The sequence below is a fragment of the Martes martes genome, assembly GCF_963455335.1.
Source record: "Martes martes genome assembly, chromosome: 1".
Taxonomy (NCBI): domain Eukaryota; kingdom Metazoa; phylum Chordata; class Mammalia; order Carnivora; family Mustelidae; genus Martes; species Martes martes.
In genome coordinates this window covers 117,581,238-117,604,861 of record NC_137888.1, presented here as the reverse complement: position 1 = coordinate 117,604,861, position 23,624 = coordinate 117,581,238, and the positions used below count along the sequence as shown (strand labels likewise).

Sequence of the window (23,624 nt, the reverse complement as noted above, 5' to 3'; positions counted from 1 at the left end):
AAAGTAGTTAACCTCACGTCTCAAATTCTCCACAACCCACTTGTGCTTTAACCCTTACATTCTGCTTTCTTAGAAACTACTTGTGATCTCTTTGCTATTTATTTCAATGGTTTCTTCTCAGTTCTCTATCCCTCTCTATCCTCTCTGAAGATTGTACCACTGCTGATCATATCCTCCCTGGAACTCTTTTTTTAGCTTCTGGGACACTCTATTTCCTACTTCATTAAACCTACCCTACCACTCTATCTTCCCCACCTCACACCCTTTAATTTAACCTACATGTCTAGTCTGTTTCCCCAAGGATCTGTGATTAGTCTTTAGGTCTGCTCTCTGCAATGTCATGTTATTATCATTTTTTAATATTTGAAACTCATATTTCATAAATCCATATTTCAAACTCTATCTGGATGTCTTGCAGAGGAAAATAAATGTTGACAGGCTTTTAATAATACATTCTTCAACTGTTTCTCTAGCTGAAAAGAACACCTTAAGCCAGATAAGTGTCCAATTAAGACTAAATAATTTTACACATCCCTGCTCATTGTTTTCTCATGTAAAGTTCTTCCCTGGTTTCCTTCTGACATTCTGGCCTATGAAAATCTCTGATTTAAAATACCAGGTTAGCTACAGTCTTAGAAACAGATGACACTCACACGAGGTGAAAATAGCAACAACAATAACCTTACTGGCCACATATCCATTTTAAATCAAGAAATACCTGTATGAATGAAGACATGTCTCTGTAAGTGATAGTTCGTTCTAAAGGCAGCATTGCAGTGCTCACAAACGTGAGATTTAGGGGTTTTCAAACCAAGTGATCCATCCTCATTTATTGTAAGGATCTAGTTTAAAAAAAAAAAGGCAAAAATGAAGTTGTAAAAACATAATACTAACTTACAAAAAAGGCAATGCCTTTTAATGCAAACAATCATCACCAGAAATTATGAAAGTTTTTTCCTCATTTTGAAAAGGCTGTAAGAATAAGGTTATCATTAACTGTAGGAAAGTACAAGGTGACTCAGAATGGTAAAAATCACTAATAAAACCTCGGAAGCTGGTAAGATCACAGCACTCTATCCCCTCCTCTCCAAAGATGATGTCTCACAGAGTCCCTAAGTGTTCTCTGCTGGGGTGAGTGTAACTTTATTTTCAATTTCAAATTTTCACATACACAAGATGAAAGTTTTATGTTTTAGACAGACATGCCTTAAGTATCAATCAGTATAGGACTGGTTAAATCATGGAAAATGAATGCAACTTAATATTATGTAGTTGTAAAATAAAACGAGAAAGCTATAGACCTATATGGAAAAAGCCCAAGGATTTATTAAGTAAAAAATGCAAGGTTTAAATGCAGTACATAATTTTGCAAATTTTTGTATATAAGAAAATACATACCAAGATACATATTTATTTGTATATGCATAAAAACTATTTAAGAAAGATATACATGAAACACATATAGCGGGTTGTGATGGCTGGGGAACTGGGCAGAAGGGAGATAAAGTGGGAGGGGGACTCCAAATTGTTTATACTTTAAAATATACTTATATATTTTAAATACTCTTCTGAATCACATAAATGCTTACCTATTACATTTTCTTTCTTTCTTTTTGCTGAAGAAGAGAAAAAGCAATCTAAGTTTTTAAGTCATTTAGCATAGAATTTGGAGTCTGGCTCACTCTAGGATCCCTAAGGTTACTTATTCTAGGATTATTAAACCATCGTTGAGCATATTCCTAAAAACATTTATTGGATAAATAAATCAAGAGTGGGTATGGGGAAGGAAGACAGGTGACAAAGAAATCATATAATCCTGGGCTTCCTGAGGTTGAGAATATTATGGGCCTGGTCTGGACAGTGCCAGAGAGAGAAGCTCATCTTTGGGCTTCATGTATTCCAACTCATCAACCATTTGTTCCACATGCAACATTAAACTGTCTCTCTTATTAGACACATGGCAGAGTAAAAATAATAAATGATCTTTTTTTTTCATTATTGGGGAGATTAGAAATGACATGGCAAAAAAAAAAAAAAAAAAAGGAAATGACATGGCAGAAGATGATGTGAAGATAAGAAGCAAAGAAAGCCAGCAGGAAATCAGATCACTAGAGCACGACAAGTAAGAGGGAAACAATAAATGAAGGTAGGGGCATACAGTGTAGGAGCTATGAAACCGTGTCCCACACAGGGCAGAAAAATCTAGGAAACATCTTAGAAAATACAAGGGCCTGTGAAACTGATTAGGGCTTGTAAACACACAGCGACGACCCCTTTCTCAAACCTAGAAAACAGGAGAGGTAAGGTGGAAAAGGCTTTAGTTTTTAAAACATTCTTTTACTTTAAATTCTGGAAGACAACTCAGCCAGTACTGTATGTAAATCAATGGTAATTATTATGCAAATTATACAGGATACTTGGGTTCTGGGCAAACTGCCAATGCGGTCAACAATGCTTCAGAGTCTATGCACCAGAGTCATAAAGAGAAACATTTGGCACAAGAATGGAAGTGGGTGTCACAGCTTCCTGATGAGAGTCAATGAGAATAGAAAGTTTCATCTCTGGCCAGTCCCTCTAAATGTTTTGACCCCTCCAAGTCACAAAATAATATGCAAGTTAACACTACGCAAAGCAAAACAAAAGCACAAAATCTTTTCAAGGAAGATTCAAAATATTTCTATCATAAAACAAGTAACAAAAAGATGTTAAAAGTTTTATATAAAACAGAACTAAAAACAAGATAGCCCCAGGTATTTTTTTCACACATATGTTGGTAACAAATAAGAAGATCCAGTGCCAAACACATGGCAACTCAACAGCTTCCCTTGGCAGAGCAACTGCAAGGGGGCTCTCTGTGAGGACCGAATCCGGCCCAAGTTACTGACCGGGAAACGGATGTGATCCCTGACTGTACAAAGCCCTTTTATGAAGAGTTAAGGAGTTCTAGGTCATTGTTTTCTGGCACTGAAGGTAATGCTGCCTTTCACTGTGGATTCAAGCTTTAATTCAAGGTGGATTTTATGGATGAAACAGCATAACACTGGCTTGTGAATAAGAAGACTGAAAAATCTAGCACACTTACAAGTTCAAAGACAGAAAACTCAAATTCTTAAACATTTTACTATTTCTCTCTCTCTCTTTTTTGGGGGGCAGAATAGCAAACATATTTGTATAAAGGACACTAAGTAAAATCCATCTTGCCTCAGAACAGCAAGTGGCTCTTCCAATCTATAATCTCTTTTAAATATACCCACGTGATTTTGCCAGTTATACCACTATAACCCCAGTGCCCAAAATGGTGTCTGGAACATAGTGAGACTCTATAAATGTCTAACATGGCTGACTACTACCCACACCAAACATCCTCATGGCTCACCACTTTATTCTTTTTAAAAATTTTTGCCAAAAGTGATACATTTCAATTTTTCGAAGTTATTAGTGCCACAGTGACATGGCTATGCAAAGAACAAAGGCCCTTAATGGAAAAGAAATGGCACATTACTATAAGCAAGATTTTCTTCCTTGGTATAGATATGGCTTCTGTTCTTGTTCACACCCTTTCAAGATCCTTTGGTGGAATGTGATTTACCAATTAAATGTGTCTGCCTTAGAGATTAGCAGTCTCACTTGCTACTATAACTTGTACCGTAAAATACTTTTGCTTTTCTTTTCCCCGTCAATTTATGAACACTATTACAACTGAAGATTTTAAATTTCAAGGTTTAAATCTTAAGATGCCTGCTATATTACCTGCACATGATTTATGTTGCTTCCTGTCACTCCTACTCTTGGAGAAATTTGGTATATTATAAAGACCAAGAAATTGGGCTTTATCAAGAGTGGAGAAGTTAATAGTAGTAATAATACTTAACATACTTGATTTTCTTATCTGTTTATAAATTCAAAACAGAATTTCTCAGTAAAAAAATTTCAAAATCAAATGGAATGCCTCAATTAATCTGCTTTCTTAATCTCATGGTCCATTAGATATATTTTTTGATCTGACCCAAATCTGTTCCCAGCTAGCTACTATATATAATAGTTATCTTAAATAATACATCAATTTTCATCAGGCACTAACAAAGCTCTATTAAATTTAGAGATTTTGCACTCCTCAAGGGTCACTGCCACTGAACAACTTAATACCCTTCAGGGAGGAAAAGTTTTGCTGTCTTAAAAGGCAGAAATTATCTTCTCCATTCTGTTATGTACTATTAAAATTATTAAAGTATACTTTGAGGTAATGAATATAGGTTTTATCATATATCCCTAAATCAACCTAAATCATCTTCTAAACCACCAAAACCCAAAAGACAATATAGAGGAGAGTTTAACTTTCTCCTGCATTGTGAGTCAGTTCACTGCAACGGGGGTGGGAGAGGTGGAGAATGAGATCTTCTAAAATTCTCTTTATTCTTCAAATCCAATTAGAAACAAAAGAATAGTGCCATCCCAGAGACATACAACAAAATAAGCTACAACCATCCATAGCAATAACCAGCATACTATCTTGACACTCCTAACTACTTCTAATATCCCATCCTCACACTGTCACTCTCATTCTTCAGAATTTTCACTATCTCTCCATACTAGATTTTATATATTACAAATTTCATTTTAAAATGACAAGCTTTTGACAGTGCCGGAACACAAAAGTCACTATATTGCAGGCATGGTACAATAATAATGCTCAGCATAGTAACACTGAGTTTTAGACAAGGTTTTCCTTGGTCTAGGTTTCCCAAATATTAGGCAAAAAAATATGTGGTATTTAAGAAAGGTTTATATCAAAATATTTTTTTAAGTTAGGGTTCAGTTTTGTGAGAAAATTGTTTACTCAAAACACATAGCTCCCTGAAAAAATTAGAGAAATAAAATGCCTGGGTGGCTCAGTCGCTTAAGTGTATGCTGACAGCTCAGGTCATGATCCCAGGGTCTTTGCTCAGCAGGGAGCCTGTTTCTCCCTCTCCCTCTGCCTGCTTCTCCCCTTGGTTGGTGCGTTCTCTCTCTGACAAATAAATAAAATTCTTTCTTTTTAGAAGTCATATTTTCTTGTTTCTGATGCAGTGCTCTTTTTCTTTTTAAGATTCTATTTATGTATTTGACAGAGATCACAAGTAGGCAGAGAGGCAGGCAGAGAGAGAGGGAAGCAGGCTCCCTGCTGAGCAGAGAGCCCGATGCGGGGCTCAATCCCAGGACCCCGGGAACATGACCGAGCTGAAGGCAGAGGCTTAACCTACTGAGCCACCCAGGCACCCCATAAATAAAATTCTTAAAAGAGAAAAGTAAAATACTAACACATCCTTTTACTAATGTTCTTCTTCATTTTTCTCTTAAGTACTATTCTGTACTTCCATCCCCCATTTTATAATCAGTTCTTCAGCTTCAAAGCCCTTCTTCAAATCAACGCGTAAGAGAAAGTATGACACATGCCTGGTGTATCTATTTCTTGTTCCCTTTAATTAAGTTTTCCTCATTGAAAAATTCAACAAAGGTCTTTTTTATATCAAATCACAAATCTTTTCTGGGAACGAACGGTGTATAATAAATTGCTAAGAAAGGATTCTCTATATAATTTACAATCTATTTGATCTGTGGAATACTCTTATCCTTCCTGAGTTCAGCACAACTTTGAATAATCCGTTTCTACTCAGACCACCTAAACTGTTAAAACAAACAAACACAGCTCCTTTCTTCAGCACCTGATGAGAGATTCTGGCACATCATAGGCACCCAAATTGTTTGCTAAGGGAATGAAAAAAAAAGATACATTTCTGAATAAGAAGTAAGGAATTAAAAGTACTCTACTCTAATCATTCAGTCACTAAGACATTTGAAAAGACCTATACAATGTACACAATACTGGATTAATATTGTTATACGTATTTTTCTTAAAAAGATTCTTAGAGTTCATTGATGTTGACTCAATAATCCTCAAGGAAACCTCTGTGTTACTTCCTAATTCACTTAACAAGTCAGTATCTAAGTAAAGTGGTAACAGCTCATTCCTTACTTCTTATTCCACAAGTTTCTGGTATTAAGACTTTGGATTTTCAAGCATAAACATAAATCACAATTGCCCTGAACTCTTTTAAAGTATAAATGGAAATCCCCTCAATAAGAATCCCCAAGGATAGGTCCTGGATATTTATAGCTGGAAAAGACCTATAGGTGACTCTAGTAAGAGCCAGGAGGAGATGCACTGACATGAATGCACGGAGAATAAATTATGTTTACTAAAACTTTTCACACATTTCTGATAACTTTATCTATCCACAGTGCTCATTCACAATAAAACGAGATTCAAAGGGGCAATGGAACTAAGTATAGCAATGTAAAAAAGAATAGCATGTCATTAAGGATGAGACAATGAAGCAACTATAAGCATAAAAAAAAACCATTTAAAGTCTACCAGTCAGGAGTTTTCAGGGTTAAGAGGTGGGGAAAGCCCTAATATCTCAGTCCTTCCAAAGGGCTTCATTATAATACATACAATTTTTTAAAAAATGTTTACATCATCAACACAGACATTAGACCAGACATTATCATTCAAATGCACTATATTTAAAAAGAACACAACACATTAAAGATTTCCAACAAAGTTGTTAAAATTAAATTAAATGACATTAAAAAGATTTTATTATAGGGGCGCCTGGGGGGCTCAGTGGGTTAAAGCTGCTGCCTTCGACTCAGGTCATGATCCCAGCATCCTGGGATAGAGCCCCTGCATCGGGCTCTCTGCTCAGCAGGGAGCCTGCTTCCTCCCTTCTCTTTCTGCCTGCCTCTCTGCCTACTTGTGATCTGTCTGTCAAAGAAATAAATAAAATCTTTAAAAAAAAAAAAAGATTTTATTATATAGAAAAATTTACTTTCATAAAACAGCTTAATCCATGACAGCACCAAATACCTTCACCTAGCTAACATTCCCTAGCTTGACTATCCTCTTCTTCAGTTATGTTGCCAAATGTATTTTGGCAATTTTCAAGTTTCAAATCTACCTCTGCCATATCAATAAAGGCTTAGAAAGCAATTATTACTTAAAATCCATGGCAACTAATGATGACATAACAATACAGTACTTCTCACTACAGAGCGGCTCTTGAAAGGAGTCACATGGATGTGTATACGGATGTGTAAGCTCTAATATTTTAACTACAAGTCTATCATGTTAGTTATATTTTCTGTACAGATCCCCAATCTAATATGACACAATGGTGGCACACACCCAAAATATTCATAATGGAAAAATTCAAGGTCTAGGAATGATTTTGGGAGACAGTAGAGTCTTCTAAACATAGTAAATTTTAATTCTTTATGAAACGTAGAACTGTTTTTAAGGAATTTAAAACAAGCAACACATTGATTTATAAATGAGATAAGCTTTTCTTTCTCTTCTTCTAAAAAGACAGAACTAGTTACTTTAATGAAAAATATGAAGTGTAAATTTTTAAAAACATACTTGAGAAAATGTAAATTAACTCAGTGGTTCTGCCTCAAATTCTAAGACGCCAGAAACCAAAACCATTCATCTGGACACTGCAGACCAGTGTTAGAACACAGTCACAACCATTCTCTGTTACATTTAATGTGTCAGGACAGTTTAAATATAATTGTTTTTGTTATTCTCACCCCCTCATCTTCCATGTATTATTTCTAGTTATTTCATTCTCCTAGGAATTCCCTAAAAAGACCTCCCCAAAACATTCTTACATAATATACTTAAAATATGCCAAATCTTTCATCTAGCAATACAGATATAAATTTACATAATACCCTTAAAAATATTCTAAGCATTAGAATTAATTCATAAACATTATGAGTTTATCTACAAATTAGACAAGGAAAATAGCTTTAAACCTCTAAAAATCTGATATGCACTTAGAAACACCTAGAACATAGCACCAAATAAAGACTTCAAGTAACTCCCTACTAGAAGATAATAATCTGAGTTATAGTCAGAATTTTAGGATACATTATATTCAAGAATAGTACCAGAAAAAAAAATGGCAATAAAATATCAAGGAAAATGTAGAACATACAGTTTTTTTTAAAGACTTTATTCTCCATAGATTAGCAGTGAACCCAAAGTAATAATCACTATTGCAATACTATAAATTAATTTTTCCTCAAACCGTGTATTGCTCTGTATGCTAAAAACTTGATTTACTCATTAATGTAAAACAACAACAACAAAAAAGTAACATAAGTCACTGAGAAAAAAAAATAACCCCAAGAAAACAAAGGGAAGGAGTAAGGAAGGGAGGGATTTCACAAACCATGAAATATAAAATGCCAATAATTATGGGAGAAAAAAAAGTTTAGTATGGCCATTAACTAAAGAAATTAAAATTTAAACTATAATGAAATGTCCATCTTAAGCTACAAAAAACGAAGTCTCACACTTGAAAGTACAGACAGGACACACCTCAGGTCCACTACAGGTAACAATGTAACTGGTACAACATTTCCGGAAGGAGCCACTTCATCAACACTTTTGAACAATTCATGCCCTCTTGACTGATGACTGATTCAGTAACACATGAAGATCTACACACAATTTAAGTGCAGGATGATTTAAAATGAAGGCAAAGATAACACAACTTCCAACAACATAGCCATCACCAAATATAATGTGATACATCATAAAATTATGCAGCTGGTAAAATCTAAAATCTTTAAAAAACCATTAATAACTTTAAATGTAAAAACTGCTTACACACTATTAAAAAATTAGGACATTTAATCAATTTATGTACACAAATTTGAATACAGAAATGGAATACGGCAGAAAATTATGTTAGCTATCTCTGGCAATGTGACTACGGGTTATTATAGTCTCTATATTTTTCAATTTTTTCTATAGTAGGTATACATATATATGCCAAAAGCTGTGGTATGTTGTTAATGTTTACCAACAGAATAAGGAGTCAGGTGGTGGGAAGTGTTTGTTGATATTCAAGGTGTAAATATTCTCACTATGGCTAATTTTAAGTTACTAATGATTTTAGCACTGGCTTGCAAAATTCCTGTAAACTTAGCAAACTCTGGCAAGCCAATACAAGCTGGCTCCAGCCCATCACTGAGTCCAAAAATAGACAAATTATATAAATAATGATGATTATCTAAATCACAAATGCAAACATAAGGAGCCATCAAAATTAAAAGGTCATGTTATATTATGACTTAAAAAAAATTCTTCTTCATTATATGAGGGAAAACAAAAGATGAAAAATAACTATAAAGATGTAAACCTACCACTCAGAATTCAGAGATGTCGTAGGAATACCAAAATGCTGCCTACAGTCAACTATTACTATACCGAAGAGGAAAAAAGCAGGCAATTACTACTAGTATTTACTAAGTCACTTATTTACTAATCTATTCATTCACCCATCAAGTATTTATTAAGGGCCAATTATGCCTACCATTCCAGGCTCTTGGGATATAACTGTGAATAACATAATCCCTGCCCTCATGGAGCTTACATTCTAGCACAGGTATCCAACAACCTTTCCCTGATGAATAACTGGTGCTGAATTTTCTTGAAATCGTAATATTAAAATAAATAAAACTAATATGAATGAGAAGCAAGGGCAGAAAAGAGACACGTGGGAAAAGAAAAGTTTGTTTTTAGAAAAAAGAGATGGTAAAAAAAAGTGGAACAATTAAAACCAATGGCCCACCACCTCCATGCAGACATGTATCCCATCCTCCTGGAGATTCTGATACAACATTCCAACTTCACTATGCCACATGAGATTTTTAATGTTTGCTTTATGGTCCAGCCAGGTTCCTGCCCATAAGATTAACCAAAAGTTTGGGATTAGGAGGTTAGGGACCACCGCCTTAATATATTCTCTTACTTTTGCAGGAGAACGTTGTTTCCGTTTCTTCTTTTTCTGTAAGTCTACTGGCTCTCTGATTTGTTTTTTGTCTCTCATCAGTTGCTCAGATACATCAGTAAAAGTAATTTCCTGCTTTACACTTATCTGTTAAAACAAAAAAGCCAATTTTAGAAATAAACAAAAAGTCCATTATGACAAAGCCACTGCATGTTTAATTCTTTGCTAAACCTACATATAGATGCTTCCAAAATAATTGTGTGTGTGTGTGTGTGTGTGTGTGTGTGTGTGTGCAATAGTATGTTGGAAGAGTTCATTAACAGGCAATAGAGTAATAAGAGTCAAGAGTATATAAACTAAGAAATAGACTAAGATTTTACAAAAATCTACCTGGAAAAGAAGATTGAAGATATCATGGGAAAGGATTTTAAGACCAAAGAATAAAGTAGAAGTCAGGACAAAGTAAGATCAATTTCACTCCCACAGTTAAGGAAACTGATGCTGAAGTTAAAAGCACAAAAGGAGGTTTAAATTTGAAAAATCAGTCAAATACTGGGGGGAATAAAAGGTATTCAGACTTCACAGTAGGCTTTGCTGCCATTTATAAAATACGAAGCAACACAAAATTCTAAAAGGTAAACACGTTAGAAGAAAGGTAAGACAAACAATGAAAATTTAAACTCAACACTCTGACAATATCTTAGCTTAGCCTGTACTTTCCTGGCCTATACATCAAATCATCATCAAATAAAGATGTTTATAGAACTGGATATGGTTCTGGGCCACTGTTATGCACAAGGCAAGATACTAACGACACAACAAATAAAAACTACAAAAATGTTATCCCATCTTCAGTTCTCTGTTTTCACAGATAAGAAAAGAGATGCTTGTCCTAAAAAAAGAAAAGAAACAAAAAACAGAAACGCACGAAGGTTCTTACATCACTAACGGTGATGCCAATTCTAATCACAATTGATCATACTTAGTCATCTGCTCTTTCATACTACATTTTCCATCTATCCTTGAAATGAAAACACAAGAATCTTAAAATTAAAAAACCTTTCAACTCAATAGGCTATGAACCACATTAAACATCCTCAACCTTTCCACCACGTAAGGACACAAGAAGTCTGCAACTAGAAGAGGGCCCTCACCTTACCATGCTGGCACCCTGACCCTAGACTTCCGGCCTCCAGAACTGTGAGAAACAAATCTCTGTTCAATAAATAGAAGCTAAAATAAATAAATAACTCCTTAAAAGCAATCCAGGAAGTACCATGTACGAGTGGCTACATTTTTCAAAACACACACTAAAAAAATGGTGCAAAACATTATAAACATCTTATAGATTCACAGTGTAAAGTTGGAAGACAGCTGTGTAGAAAGGGTTCATGAGGAAAATGGAACATAAGGCAGGGATTTCAGGCTGACAAAATAAGGAACTGGAAGCTCTCATAACTTCCTGAAATGTAAACATTTTAAGAATCACAAATCAAGAAGAACCTTGGCACAAAAACAGGACGTAAATAATTATTGGGCTAATAATTCTATCAGGTTATAGAGTAATACTAGCGAACCTTCCCATGGCTTCTTTTGGTATCATTACTTGGGACATAAAATAAAATGGTAAAATCACCACCACCAAGGCTTTGGAATACAGACATGTTGCCACCTCTGAAGTGATGTGTACTGAAATATAAAAATTTGGGTTGGGTGTGAGACAGAAGAGATGATTACAGACTATGTAATAAGCAGCTGCTGAATTGCTCTGTCCCATTTTGCAGGGGCACCAAAAAGTAGTTCCAATATTTCCATTAGCTTCTAAATTGCAAAGAAACCATGAAAATGTAACATGCAGCAGTAGGAAACAGAGGAATTATTTTTAGCAAAAGTGCCAAGTAGAGTATAAGACAAATTCACAAATAAATTCTGCAATTAGCAGATATTCACAAACCAAGGAAGAGCCTTTATGTATAAACACTGAAAAAGATTAACAAATGTATCTAAACCTTTCAGTTATTTCCATATATATGGAAAGTGGTTTTTTTTAAAGATTTATTTATTTGTCAGAAAGAGAGCACACAAGCAGGGGGAGCAGCAGGCAGAGGGAGAAGCAGGCTCCCTGCCGAGCATGGAGCCTAATGTGGGACTCAATCCCAGGACCCTGGGATCATGACCCAAGGCATAGGGGGATAATTAACGACTGAGCCACCCAAACATCCCTGGAAAGAAGTATTTGTACTAGCATTCTCAAATATAAGGCACACTTTTAACATATGAAAGCCCAGCCTCAAACCTGGAAGTATCAAGAATCAAAACATTGTGAATGTCAGGCACACAGGAAGTTACATTTTTAGAATGCACGAACAAGCTTATTACCCATAAATGGAATAAATTAAACTCCTCTATATATAACATAACCACGCACTAAAGTACACAGATCCAGCCTAAGGTGCTTAGAAAAGATGAAGGTAACTCAAAACCATAAAGAGATAGACAGGTATGGTAATAAGTCAGCTAGAAAGAATGAATTGCAAAAAAGTCTGAGAAAACTTAAGTCTCCTTTGGTTTTAAGAAGACAACTGTACTCTCAAAAAAAAAAAATTTTTTTTTCAGTTTTTTTATAAAGTGGGCTCCATGGCCAGCATGGAGCTGCCTACATTTGAGACCTGAATTTCAATGCTGTTGTCACTACTAACCCAGAAATACCATCAAACTGTCAATCAGCCTAACTATCCTTCTTTCATAAGATCTGACTAAACCCAGGCTCTTCTCCATCTAAAACCTGAAGCCCCCTCTAGATCTCTCACTTTGAGATTAGGTAAAACTGTCAAGCAAGACTGCCATATCATATCTACCTTCCATACTCCTCCTCTAACTTCTGACCCAACACCTTTAGAAGAGACAGAATCCTATAATGCCATACCTCCTCACCCCTGGCCACAGCCCAAACTGGTTCTTTCTTGCTACTTCTAAAATGTATCTCTTAATTATCCTGATGTTTTCTTCATTTTTTTCTTTCACTTCATTCTCCTGACCTTAAATATAAAGAGGCCTCTCTACCTTGAAAAATACCCCTCTCTTAATTCCCATGATCACTAGTAACTTGAGCCCAGAATCCAGAATGACTCTTTCAAGACTTATTTCAGTTCTGGCCCAAAAATAACAACAAACTATCCTACTTTTACATCTAACTATTTCGTGTACTTGTTATCTTGATTATCCACAGTAAGATATTCTTCTTTGGTATTTCCCATAATAGCTTTACTCATTTATTCATGCAACAGCTACTAAGTGTCTGCAATGTGCTAAACTCAGTCTAAAATAATTTAATAAAAGCTTTATATTCACTAAAATTCTCATATGTACAGAGCACAATTCTAGATACCGAGAATTCATTCTAAATATAAGGTCCCCATTTCAAAGGCCTTAAAAATGTACACGGGGAGTTCTGATGCGTAACAACAACAACAAAACTACCTAGCAATTCAAGATTGTACATATTAGGCAGAGAGAATAAGGGCAGGAATCAAAAGGAAAATTAATGAGATTGGAAGTAACCGCAAAAGGCTTCATGAATCAGAGACTTAACCAGAGCTGCACGTTTATTATATATATCCCCCTTTTATTTTTGCCTTCCAACCCTGCTACCCTTCCCAACTTCTTTCTTCCAGACTCAATAATGTTAATAAGTGATATAACAAATGTGAAATGTGCTAAAATAAATTTGCCAGATACAGTGTGCAATAAATATTTCATTTGGGTTACACATTTTAGGCTACCCTCTACCCATAATTCTCAGGTGAGAAGGTTTATTTTAGACTCTTCCTTTTCTTCATTCTCAGTATTCTACATTCATACCCAGCAACATCCATTTCACTCTAACTTTATCAACCTTGCTGCCTTACAACATTATCTCCCTTATATGTTCTCCCATGAAAAAATTAATATATAACTGTCTTGGGGGGCACCTGGGTAGCTCAGTCTGCCTTCAACTCAGGTCATGATCTCAGGGTCCTGGGTCTGAGTCCTGCATTGGGAATCCCTGCTCAGCGGGGAGTCTGCTTCTCCCTCTGTCCCATCCCCATTGTTCCTGTGCACTGTGCACACACGCGTGCACTTCTCTCTCTTCCCCTCTCAAATAAAATCTTAAAAAAACAAAACAAAACTGGTTTTCCTGTCATCTCCCCAGTGAGGAATCTACAAGAGCTCCTTGTTGCCCCCGGTATCAATTATACTCTCTCCAGCTCAGATTTCAAGATTCTCTATGATTGACTTTACAGAAAAGACCTAGGTCACTTGGCAGGAGTAGCTCTCCTTACCACCTCTCCTCTTTATTTCTGGAGCCATATGTTCCTTTCAATTTTCAATTTCCTCTGTACTCTGTGCTACTGACTCAATTCCTATCTCCACGGCTCTGCTGTTTCACTGCCTTTCTAAAATAATCTTCCTTATTCTACCAGCTACATCTTCTCTGCCTAAAAGCACACTTATATTTCCTCTATAAAATCATTTCTCATGAACCACAATTTTTCTAACAATTTCCTTCTTCTTATGGCCAAATTTTTACAATGAGTAATCTGTGATAAGAATACCGACACGGGGCGTCTGGGAGGCTCAGTGAGTTAAAGCCTCTGCCTTCGGCTCAGGTCATGATCCCAGGGTCCTGGGATCGAGCCCCGAATCGGTTCTCTGCTTAGCAGGGAGCCTGCTTCCTCCTCTCTTTCTCTCTGCATACTTGTGATCTCTCTCTCTCTCTCTCTCTGTCAAATAAATAAACAAATAAAATCTTTTAAAAAAAGAATAGCAACAAAATAACTGCCCCCAAATTTAGAGAAATGGTTATTCCTGAGAGTAAAAGTAATACACAGCCATGTAAAAAGGATCTGTTTATCACTATAAGGGAATTGTTTCAAAGTATTGCATCTAGGTAACAAAATCAAGGTGACTGTAAATATAACAAGTGAATGAATATAAAAATAAAGATATAACAAATTAACTGTACTGTAAACATACTGCCTAAGGAAAGAATGTTAGCTATACAGAAGAATACTCCTAGAATCTGGAATAGAGAAAGTTAAGACCAAGAGAAAGAGAGTGAGTTAGTGAGTGAGTGTGTGTGTGTGTGTGTGTGTGCACGCGCGCGCGCGTTCACAGGATAGTTTTGGCAAGAACAGTTAAATGTAACTGATCAATAGGAATAGTTCTAATTCTAAGCTCGCCAAGTCACAGAATAGGGCAAGGAGAGGAAGCAGCACACTGATGGAATAGGCCCTTTGTGTGATTCACGAACTATAACCTTCCCTTCTGCCTGACCCATGATTGCATTCAAAATTTTGAATGGAGCTACATTTGTCAGGATTTGACAAGGTCCACAGTGATCTTTTGATTTTGAAGGGCTCAGGGATCCATAGTTCACAGCAAATGTTCTAGTCTGTTCCTCTATATTTCTTATGATAAATGTGCATTTGGGCTGCAATGCTAGCAACTTAATAAATTAGATAACTATAAGACAAAGTAGATGAAGTGCTCAAACAAGTTTTCCTACCTGAGACAGTGCTGACTTCCCCCATTCTACATGGACATTCCATTCTTTCAACTTCCATAAAATCATGACTTAAGTTCTCTCCTAGTCCTCATGGAAGTTTTCTGAATCTATCCTTCTAATTAATATATATATATATAGAGAGAGACATATCTCTCTCTCTCTCTCTCTCTCTCTCTATGTGTATATATATATATATATATATATATATCTTCATTTTGTAAGAATTTCAGTAAATCTTTATCAGTGGTTCTCAAAGTGTGGTCCAGGGACTCCTGAAGGTCCCTGACACCCTTTCGGGTTGTCCATGAGATCAGAAATACTTCCATAATCATACCAGTTCTTTTTCCACTCTCCTCTCATGAATACATAGTGGCATTTTTCAGAAGCTAACATGTGATATCACTACAGAGTGAATGTATTAGCAAATATGAGAATCCAGTTATAATAAGCCAGGTAATATGCATATTAATAAAACTGTAAAACAAAGTCTCTCTAAGTTTTTCATTTTAGAAAACAAGGTTTTGTTTCATTAAAAATGTTATATGTTATTTTTCAAAGAACTAGAATATATAACACTGAAAGGTATAGGGAACCAAAAAGACCCCACGTACCAAAAGCAATCTTGAGAAAGCAGAACAAACCCAGCGGTATCACAATCCCAAATTTCAAGATATACTACTAAGCTACAGTAATTAAAACAGTACGGTTCTGGCACAAAAAGAGACACACAGATCAGTGGAACAGAAAAGAGACTCCAGAAATAAAGCCACAATTATATGGTTAATTGATCTATGACAAAGGAGGCAAGAACATGCAAAGGGGAAAAGACAGTCTAATAAATAGTGCTGGGAAAACTAGGCAGCTACATGCGAAAGAATGAAACTGGACCATTTTCTTACACCATACACAAAAATAAATTCAAAATGGATTAAAGACCTAAATGTAAAAGCTAATACTATAAAACCCCCAAACAAAAACACAGGCAGTAACCTCTTTGCCATCAGCTGGCCGGAGAAACATTTTTCTAGATATATCTCCACAGGCAAGGACAAAAGCAAAAGTAAACTATAAGGATTACATCAAAATAAAAAGCTTTTGCACAGCAAAAAAGAAATCATCAACAAAATGAAAAGGCAACCTACTGAAGGGAGAAGACACCTGCACAAGATATATCTGACAAGGGACTAAAACCCAAAGTATATAAAGAACTTACATGACTCAATACCAAAAACAAAACAAACCAAAAAACCCCACAAATGATCCAATTAAAAAGTGGTGAAGGACGTGAATAAATGTTTTTCCAATGAAGACATACAGAGGGTCAAAAGACACAAAAAGGTGCTCCTTAATCATCAGAAAAATGCAAATCAAAACCACAATGAAAAAAAAGAAAAAAGAAGTATCATCTCATAGCTAACGAACTGGCTAGAAGCAAAAGAAAAGAAATAACCAGGGTTGTCAGGATGTGGCGAAAAAGAAACCCTCATGCAGTGTCAGTGGAATCCGAATTGGTGCAGCCACTGTGAAAAAGAGTATGGAGGTTCTTCAAAAAATTAAAAACTGAAATATCCTACAATCCATAATTCCACTCCTGGCTATTTACCCAAAGGAAGCAAAAACATTAATTTGAAAAGATATATACACCCCTATATTTACTGCAGCATTATTTATAATAGCCAACATATGGAAGCAACCATATGGAAATGTCCAATGGCTGGATAAATAGCCATGTGCCACATGCATGCATAATGGAGTATTACTCAGCCATAAAGGAAGAATGAGATCGTGCCATTTGCAACATAGACAGACCTATGGGATATTATGCTAAGTGAAATAAATCAGACAGAAAAAGAAAAATACCATATAATTTCAATTCTGTGTGGAATCTAAGAAACAAACGTACAAACAAAACAAAAAAGGAAGAAACAGATCCACAAATACAGAGACAAGCTGGTGACTGCCAGCAGAAATGGCGGAGGGGGGAGGGGCAGAACAGGTGAAGAGGAGTGGGAAGTACAGGCTTTCAGTTATGGAATGAATTAGTAACAGGAATAGAAGATACAGCATAGCGATTATAGTCAGTGGTATTGTAACAGCATTGCATGGTATTACATATGGTTATACCACAAGCTACACTTGTGGTAAACACACCATAATACACAGAGCTGTCGAGAATCACTATGCTGTACACCTGAATCAATGGTACACAATGTGAGATTGTGTGCCAACTATGTTTCAACAAAAAAATGAAAAAAGAAAACCTCTTGTTTAAAAGGCAGAAAAATACCACCATTGGTGGGTACCAGTTAGTGGACAATTTCCCAATATTATTTTTTAAAGGTATATTCTATGTTAACTTGCAATGCAATTTGTTATTTACAAATTAATAAATAAAATTTTCAATTTCTAAAATGGTAAATAAAGATCTATATAACCAACATAAGCAAGAGTTATTAGGAGCATTCACAATTTTTTAAGAGCAAAAGGGTTGTAAGACCAGAAATTTTGAGAGCTGCTGACATAGACACATCTTAACTACATTTTGTGTTCCCTTCCTCTTCTCCATTCACTCTCTTTTAATAGGTACCCGGACTCCACCAACATAAAGAAATGAGTACAGATGAGTGTGCATGTATGAGTTAGCAGACATACATATATTTCCTGGCTCACTCTACTGAGATTACAAAGGAGCAACGATATCTAACACACTTAGCGCCTAGAACTTAGGTTCTAAACACCATTATCCAAATAAGAGGAACTGGGGCTCCTTGGAGAAGTGACTGATTCCAGAACTTGGTCCAGGGAAAAATATAAGATGACCTTGCAACATCCTGTGGTACCAGAAACTAAAGAGCCAGAAAAAGGATGAGCATGTGTCCAAAGGACACAAGAACCAGTCTGGAGGAGCTCTTAACCAGCACAGCTGAACAACTTGAGCAACAAAGTAATGACATTACTGGATTGGAACTCACAGAATAAAATGAATACCCATGCTGAGAAAAACTGAAGTAACTGGAAAAAATAATACAGAAGAAGAGACAGCTGCGATTAACATAAATACAGCAAGAAGGAGAAAAATACAAAATCACAATTAGGTAAACACCACATTAACTACAACTCGCAGGGTCCACTAATGAATGCTAAAACCAGTAGGTAGAAATTTGAGGAGAAATCAAGTATTTAAACAGACTCAAAGATATCTTAATTACAAAGGGAAAAATAGCGACCTTATACTGGGGAAAACTGGCAGATACTACCTAAACAAAGAATCAAGGTTAGTATCACCAGTAGTAAGACATACCAAATTTTGTATCAACATCATTTCTTTGGGGTTGTCAAAAATGCAGAGCTTTGGGGCACTTGGGTGGCTCAGGGGATTAAAGCCTCTGCCTTCGGCTCAGGTCATGATCTCAGGGTCCTGGGATCGAGCCCCGCATCAGGCTCTCTGCTCAGCTGGGAGACTGCTTCCCCCCTCTCTCTGCCTGCCTCTCTGCCTACTTGTGATCTCTCTCTCTCTGTCAAATACATAAATAAAATCTTAAAAAAAAAAAATGCAGAGCCTCAACCTAGTCATAAGAAAACATCAAACCCAAACTGAGAGCTATTCTACAAAATAACTGACAATACTCATCAAGTATCAAACGTCAACGTCACAGAAGACAAGGAAAGACTCAACTGTCTCATAATGCAGGAGACTTAAGAAGATGCAAAAACTAAATGCAGTACAGGATCTTTTTTTTTTTTTTTTAAGATTTTATTTATTTGACAGACAGAGAGCACAAGTAGGCAGAGAGGCAGGCAGAGAGAGAGGAGGAAGCAGGCTCCCCGCGGAGCAGAGAGCCCGATGTGGGGCTTGATCCCAGGATCCTGAGATCATGACCTGAGCCGAAGGCAGAGGCTTGAACCCACTGAGCCACCCAGGCACCCCTGCAGTATAGGATCTTATACTGAATCCTCAAACAGAAAAAGGGCATTAGGGGTAAACAAATGAAATTCAAATAAGCCCTTAGTTTTACCAACATTAAGTTCCTGATTTTGATAACTATTATGGTTGAATAAGCTTTGATATGAGAGGAAGCTGTGTGATGGGTTTATACGCACTCAAAACTATTTCTACAACCTTTTTATGAATCTAAAACTATTACAAAATAAAAGATAAGAAAATTTTGATTTTTCTAACTACAAAAATACTTAGCACCCCAAACTTACCATATAGTATACATTAAATATGTGCGGATCTTCTGTGAATTATACCTCAGTAATGTTGGTCTTCTACAAATTTATAGTTTCTCCTCCTCAGCATGATAAATAAAGATTCACCTACCATTTACTGTGTACTGGGCACTGTCCACTGTTCTAGGTTCCTAGGTGCTAAGGCTACAGGATTGTGGGGCAGGGGGTGAGGGGGAGGCAGGTGGCACATGCTCTCTAGCCCATACAGACTATTACAGGTCATCTCAGTTTCACAGTAAAATTATTTTCATCCCATCTTAAGAATAAGAGAACTAAGGCCCGGAAAAGTTAAGTCACTTGTCTAAAAATCCCATTAATTAAAAGGGGAAATCAAAATTGAAATCCAAGTCTTCCAAATCTAGCAACTGAAATCTTAACAGCTGTGATCAGTGAATTAATTATTACCTTCAAGTTACCAATAAGGAAACTAAAACTTCAGGGAAGTGTCTTACCCAAACTATTATATTTCAACATTAGGACTTAAACTAAGATCTTGTATCTTTTAGTCCAGTGTTATTTCCACTACTATAACAGCTTCTTAATAAATCTGAATTATTAAAACTGATTTTAAAATAATTTTTATGTGAAAATTTTATTTTTCCAAATAGGAACTACAGTTTGCTTGCTGCCAGAAGGTGGAAAAATTTCTAGAGGTTCTAGAATGGCTACCACAAAAGGGAGAGAAAATAATTTTAAAAATAACAAAGTGAGGGACACCTGTGTGGGTCAGTCGATTAAGCATCTGCCCTCAACTCTGGCCATGATCCCAAGGTCCTGGGATTGAGTCCCACAACAGGCTCCTTGCTCAGCAGGGAGTCTACGTCTCGCTCTGCCTCCTCTGCCTGCCCACTCCTGCTGCTTATGCCCTCTCTCTCTGACAAATTCCTTTTAAAAAATAAATTTAAAAATAAACAAACAACAAAATGGACAAAATATCATCAATATATAGATGAAGCATAAGACGTGAGTTTCAATCCTACCTCCTCTAATTACTATCTGGCTGAACCTGGCTTCTAGTTGGAAAACGATGGAAAAACACGAAAAGCAAAGGTGGGGAGTTAAAGGAAATACAACCTAATTCCAAAAAATATTAATACCAGTGTGAGGCTGAACTAAAATTTAGTCATTTGGGACCTTCCTCACCTATACAATGGAGGAAATAATCCTCACAGAATTTCTCCAGAGTTAAAAGATATTATATATGTAAGGCATCAACTACACAACTACAAAACATAGCAGTTGATAGTGGACAGATTCTTGATGCCACTAATGATCATAATCATTTCTTCACTTCTTAATCATGGTAGTAATAATAGCCAGCATATACACAACAGAAAATCAAATGAGATTACATCAAGAACACCTTGAAAACTTTCATTTTCTAAACAAATATTTATGGTTATTAATTAACATACACTTACAGATGGGTTACCAATTTCTACAGAGTATCTCCACCTAGACATCCTATTATCTAAATCAGTATTTCACATTAAGAACCTCCTTCCAAATTCCCTGCCTTGCAATACACTGTATTACCTCAGTCTTCTGTTTAAAAGCATCTTTTAATTTTCTTCTCCACTGCCAACCCAAGACCAAGTCCAGTTGTTTTTATTTCCCTTGACATCATTTACAAATCTAGAAATTCTATTTCCTAGTTCCTACTCTAGATCATTTATAAAGATATTAAGTTGGAAATCTCATACACTACTAGAGGAAGAATAATTGGTCAACTTTTATGGTCTACAAATTGACCAGGACATATCAAAAGTCTAAGAAATCTATACTGAAACAATAAACTCACATGGCAACAATGTCTACATATAACATAACAACATTCTTTATGGTAGTAAAAACAAAAGTGCAAACAGTCTAAGTATCCAGCAATAAAGACTGAGGTAAATTACAACACCACTATTTGACGTTATACAGTTATAAAAAAATCTTAGTTTTGGATAATATTAATGACATAATGAAATGCTCATGGTGAGGAGTAAATATATAATTATGTAGATAAATATATTTTACAATATTATACAAACACACAAATACATATGCAGCAAATTTTATACAAACACAAATACATACACAGGAAAACAAACAAAAAGCAAACACTAAAATGCTAACAACCAAATGTTAGTAGTGATTATCCTATAGTGACATTAGCAATTTTTTGCTATCTTCTTTATAGTTTTAGAATTTTTACATTTCCTCAACAAGTATGCATTACTTTAAAATCTTAAAAAGATATTAAGTCCAGTGTTACTATAAATCCCTAGTAGTCATCAAAGGAAAAAACCTGTTTATCATTAACTTAACATACTAAGTTATCCTAAGAACTAAAACATTAAGCCAGCGAAGTGAGACTGAAAAAACTTCTATTGTGAGTGGGGGGGAAAAAGCCATCAAATAAACCTTGATCCCTATTGCACATCATCAGCAAAAATCAATTCCAAATGGATTATTAATCTAAATGGGACAGAAAAACCATATAACTTCCAGAAGTTAACAAAGTATCTCTGTGATTTGGGGGCAGGCAAAGAATTCTTAAATAGGATACATAAAACACTAACCAAAAGGAAAAGACTTATAAATTGAATGTTATTAACAACAGCTTCTATTTATCAAGAGTAAAAAGGCAAATCAGAATGAAAAAGATGAGATATATACCCAAAGATAAACAGATACCCAACAAACAGATAAAGAACTACTACAAATCTGTAAGAGAAAGAAACCTAATAGAAAAATGGACAAAAAATAAACATGTGCCTTACCAAAAAATAATACCCAAATTGCCAGTAAGTACGAAACAGTACTAAATTTTGTTTGTTTTCAGTGAAACATAACCTAAAAATCACAGTGCAAGACTACTACCCAATCAAAATGGCTAAAATTAAAAGGACTGACAATACCAAGTACCAAGGATATGGACAATTAATATAAACTGGAAAAACCACTTAAAAAAGCTTTTGCCAGTACCTACTAAAGCTGAACATATGCAAACCTAGCAAATTCAATCCTACGTACATAACCAACAAAAATGAGTATGTACATGCACCAAAAGACACATCCAAGAGTATTCACATCAGCACTTTTCGTAATAGTCCACATCTTGAAATAACCTATACGTCAATTATACTACAATGGATAAATTTTGATATATTCACACAACTGATGCTTATGTAGAAATAAGAATAAACTAGTACTTGCAAAATGTGGATACATCTCACAATCTGAACCAAAGAAATCAGATCCTACAGAGTGTATGAGTCTTTATAGTCAGTACAAAATCAAGTAAAACCACTAGGCCATGCTAAAAGTGTTATGGTAGTGGTTAACTTCAGGAAATTAAAAAAGGATTGTGACTAAGAAGATGGGGAGGTCCTCTGAGCTGCTAATAACGTTCTATGCCTTGATCTGGGCAGTGGTTACTCAACTATGTTCACTTTTGAGAAAATTTCTCACTTACAATTTCTGTACTTTTCTGTATGAAATGTTATACTTCAATAAAAGACATACACCTAGAGAAAGAGTATTACAAATGTGTAGGTACATACAGATATAAGTACAAGAAACATGCTTATATATATAGGCATCTATGTCTGTATCTATATAAAAGTATGATCCTTTCACCATTATTACTTTTTTCAAACAGATCTAGTAGTAACATAAATATCCATCAGTACTGCCTTAAATAAGGCACACCGTTTAATCAGCTATTAAAATAAGTTTCATACGCAATTACAAAATTTCTATAGGATGTGTTTTAAATAAACACAGCTAATTTCAAAAGCATATAAACAACATTATCATCTAATCTACATAAAACAAAACATACGCAGGTTTTCATAACAGATTTTAAAACCATATTATATAGAAATAAATACACATACACACTCTGCATGTTTGTTAATAAATTAAAAATTTCCACAAGGCTATCAATATTAGTAGTATCTTTTGGGAATTAAATTAGGTAAGTGGTAGAAACAATTTTTACTTTTCAC

General features: G+C 35.5%; 1 protein-coding gene across 4 annotated transcripts in view; it reads right to left on the bottom strand.

Moving 5' to 3' along the window:
- Positions 1-23,624, bottom strand: part of ZNF148 (zinc finger protein 148) — a 117,522-nt gene that overhangs the window by 31,059 nt on the left and 62,839 nt on the right. For all 4 annotated transcript variants that reach the window (XM_080799877.1, XM_080799880.1, XM_080799878.1 and 1 more), the window contains 2 exons: positions 9,864-9,989; positions 719-842 (listed from right to left, as the gene is read on the bottom strand). In XM_080799877.1, the coding sequence (XP_080656003.1) occupies positions 719-842; positions 9,864-9,989 (250 nt within the window). The remainder of the gene's footprint in view (positions 1-718; positions 843-9,863; positions 9,990-23,624) is intronic.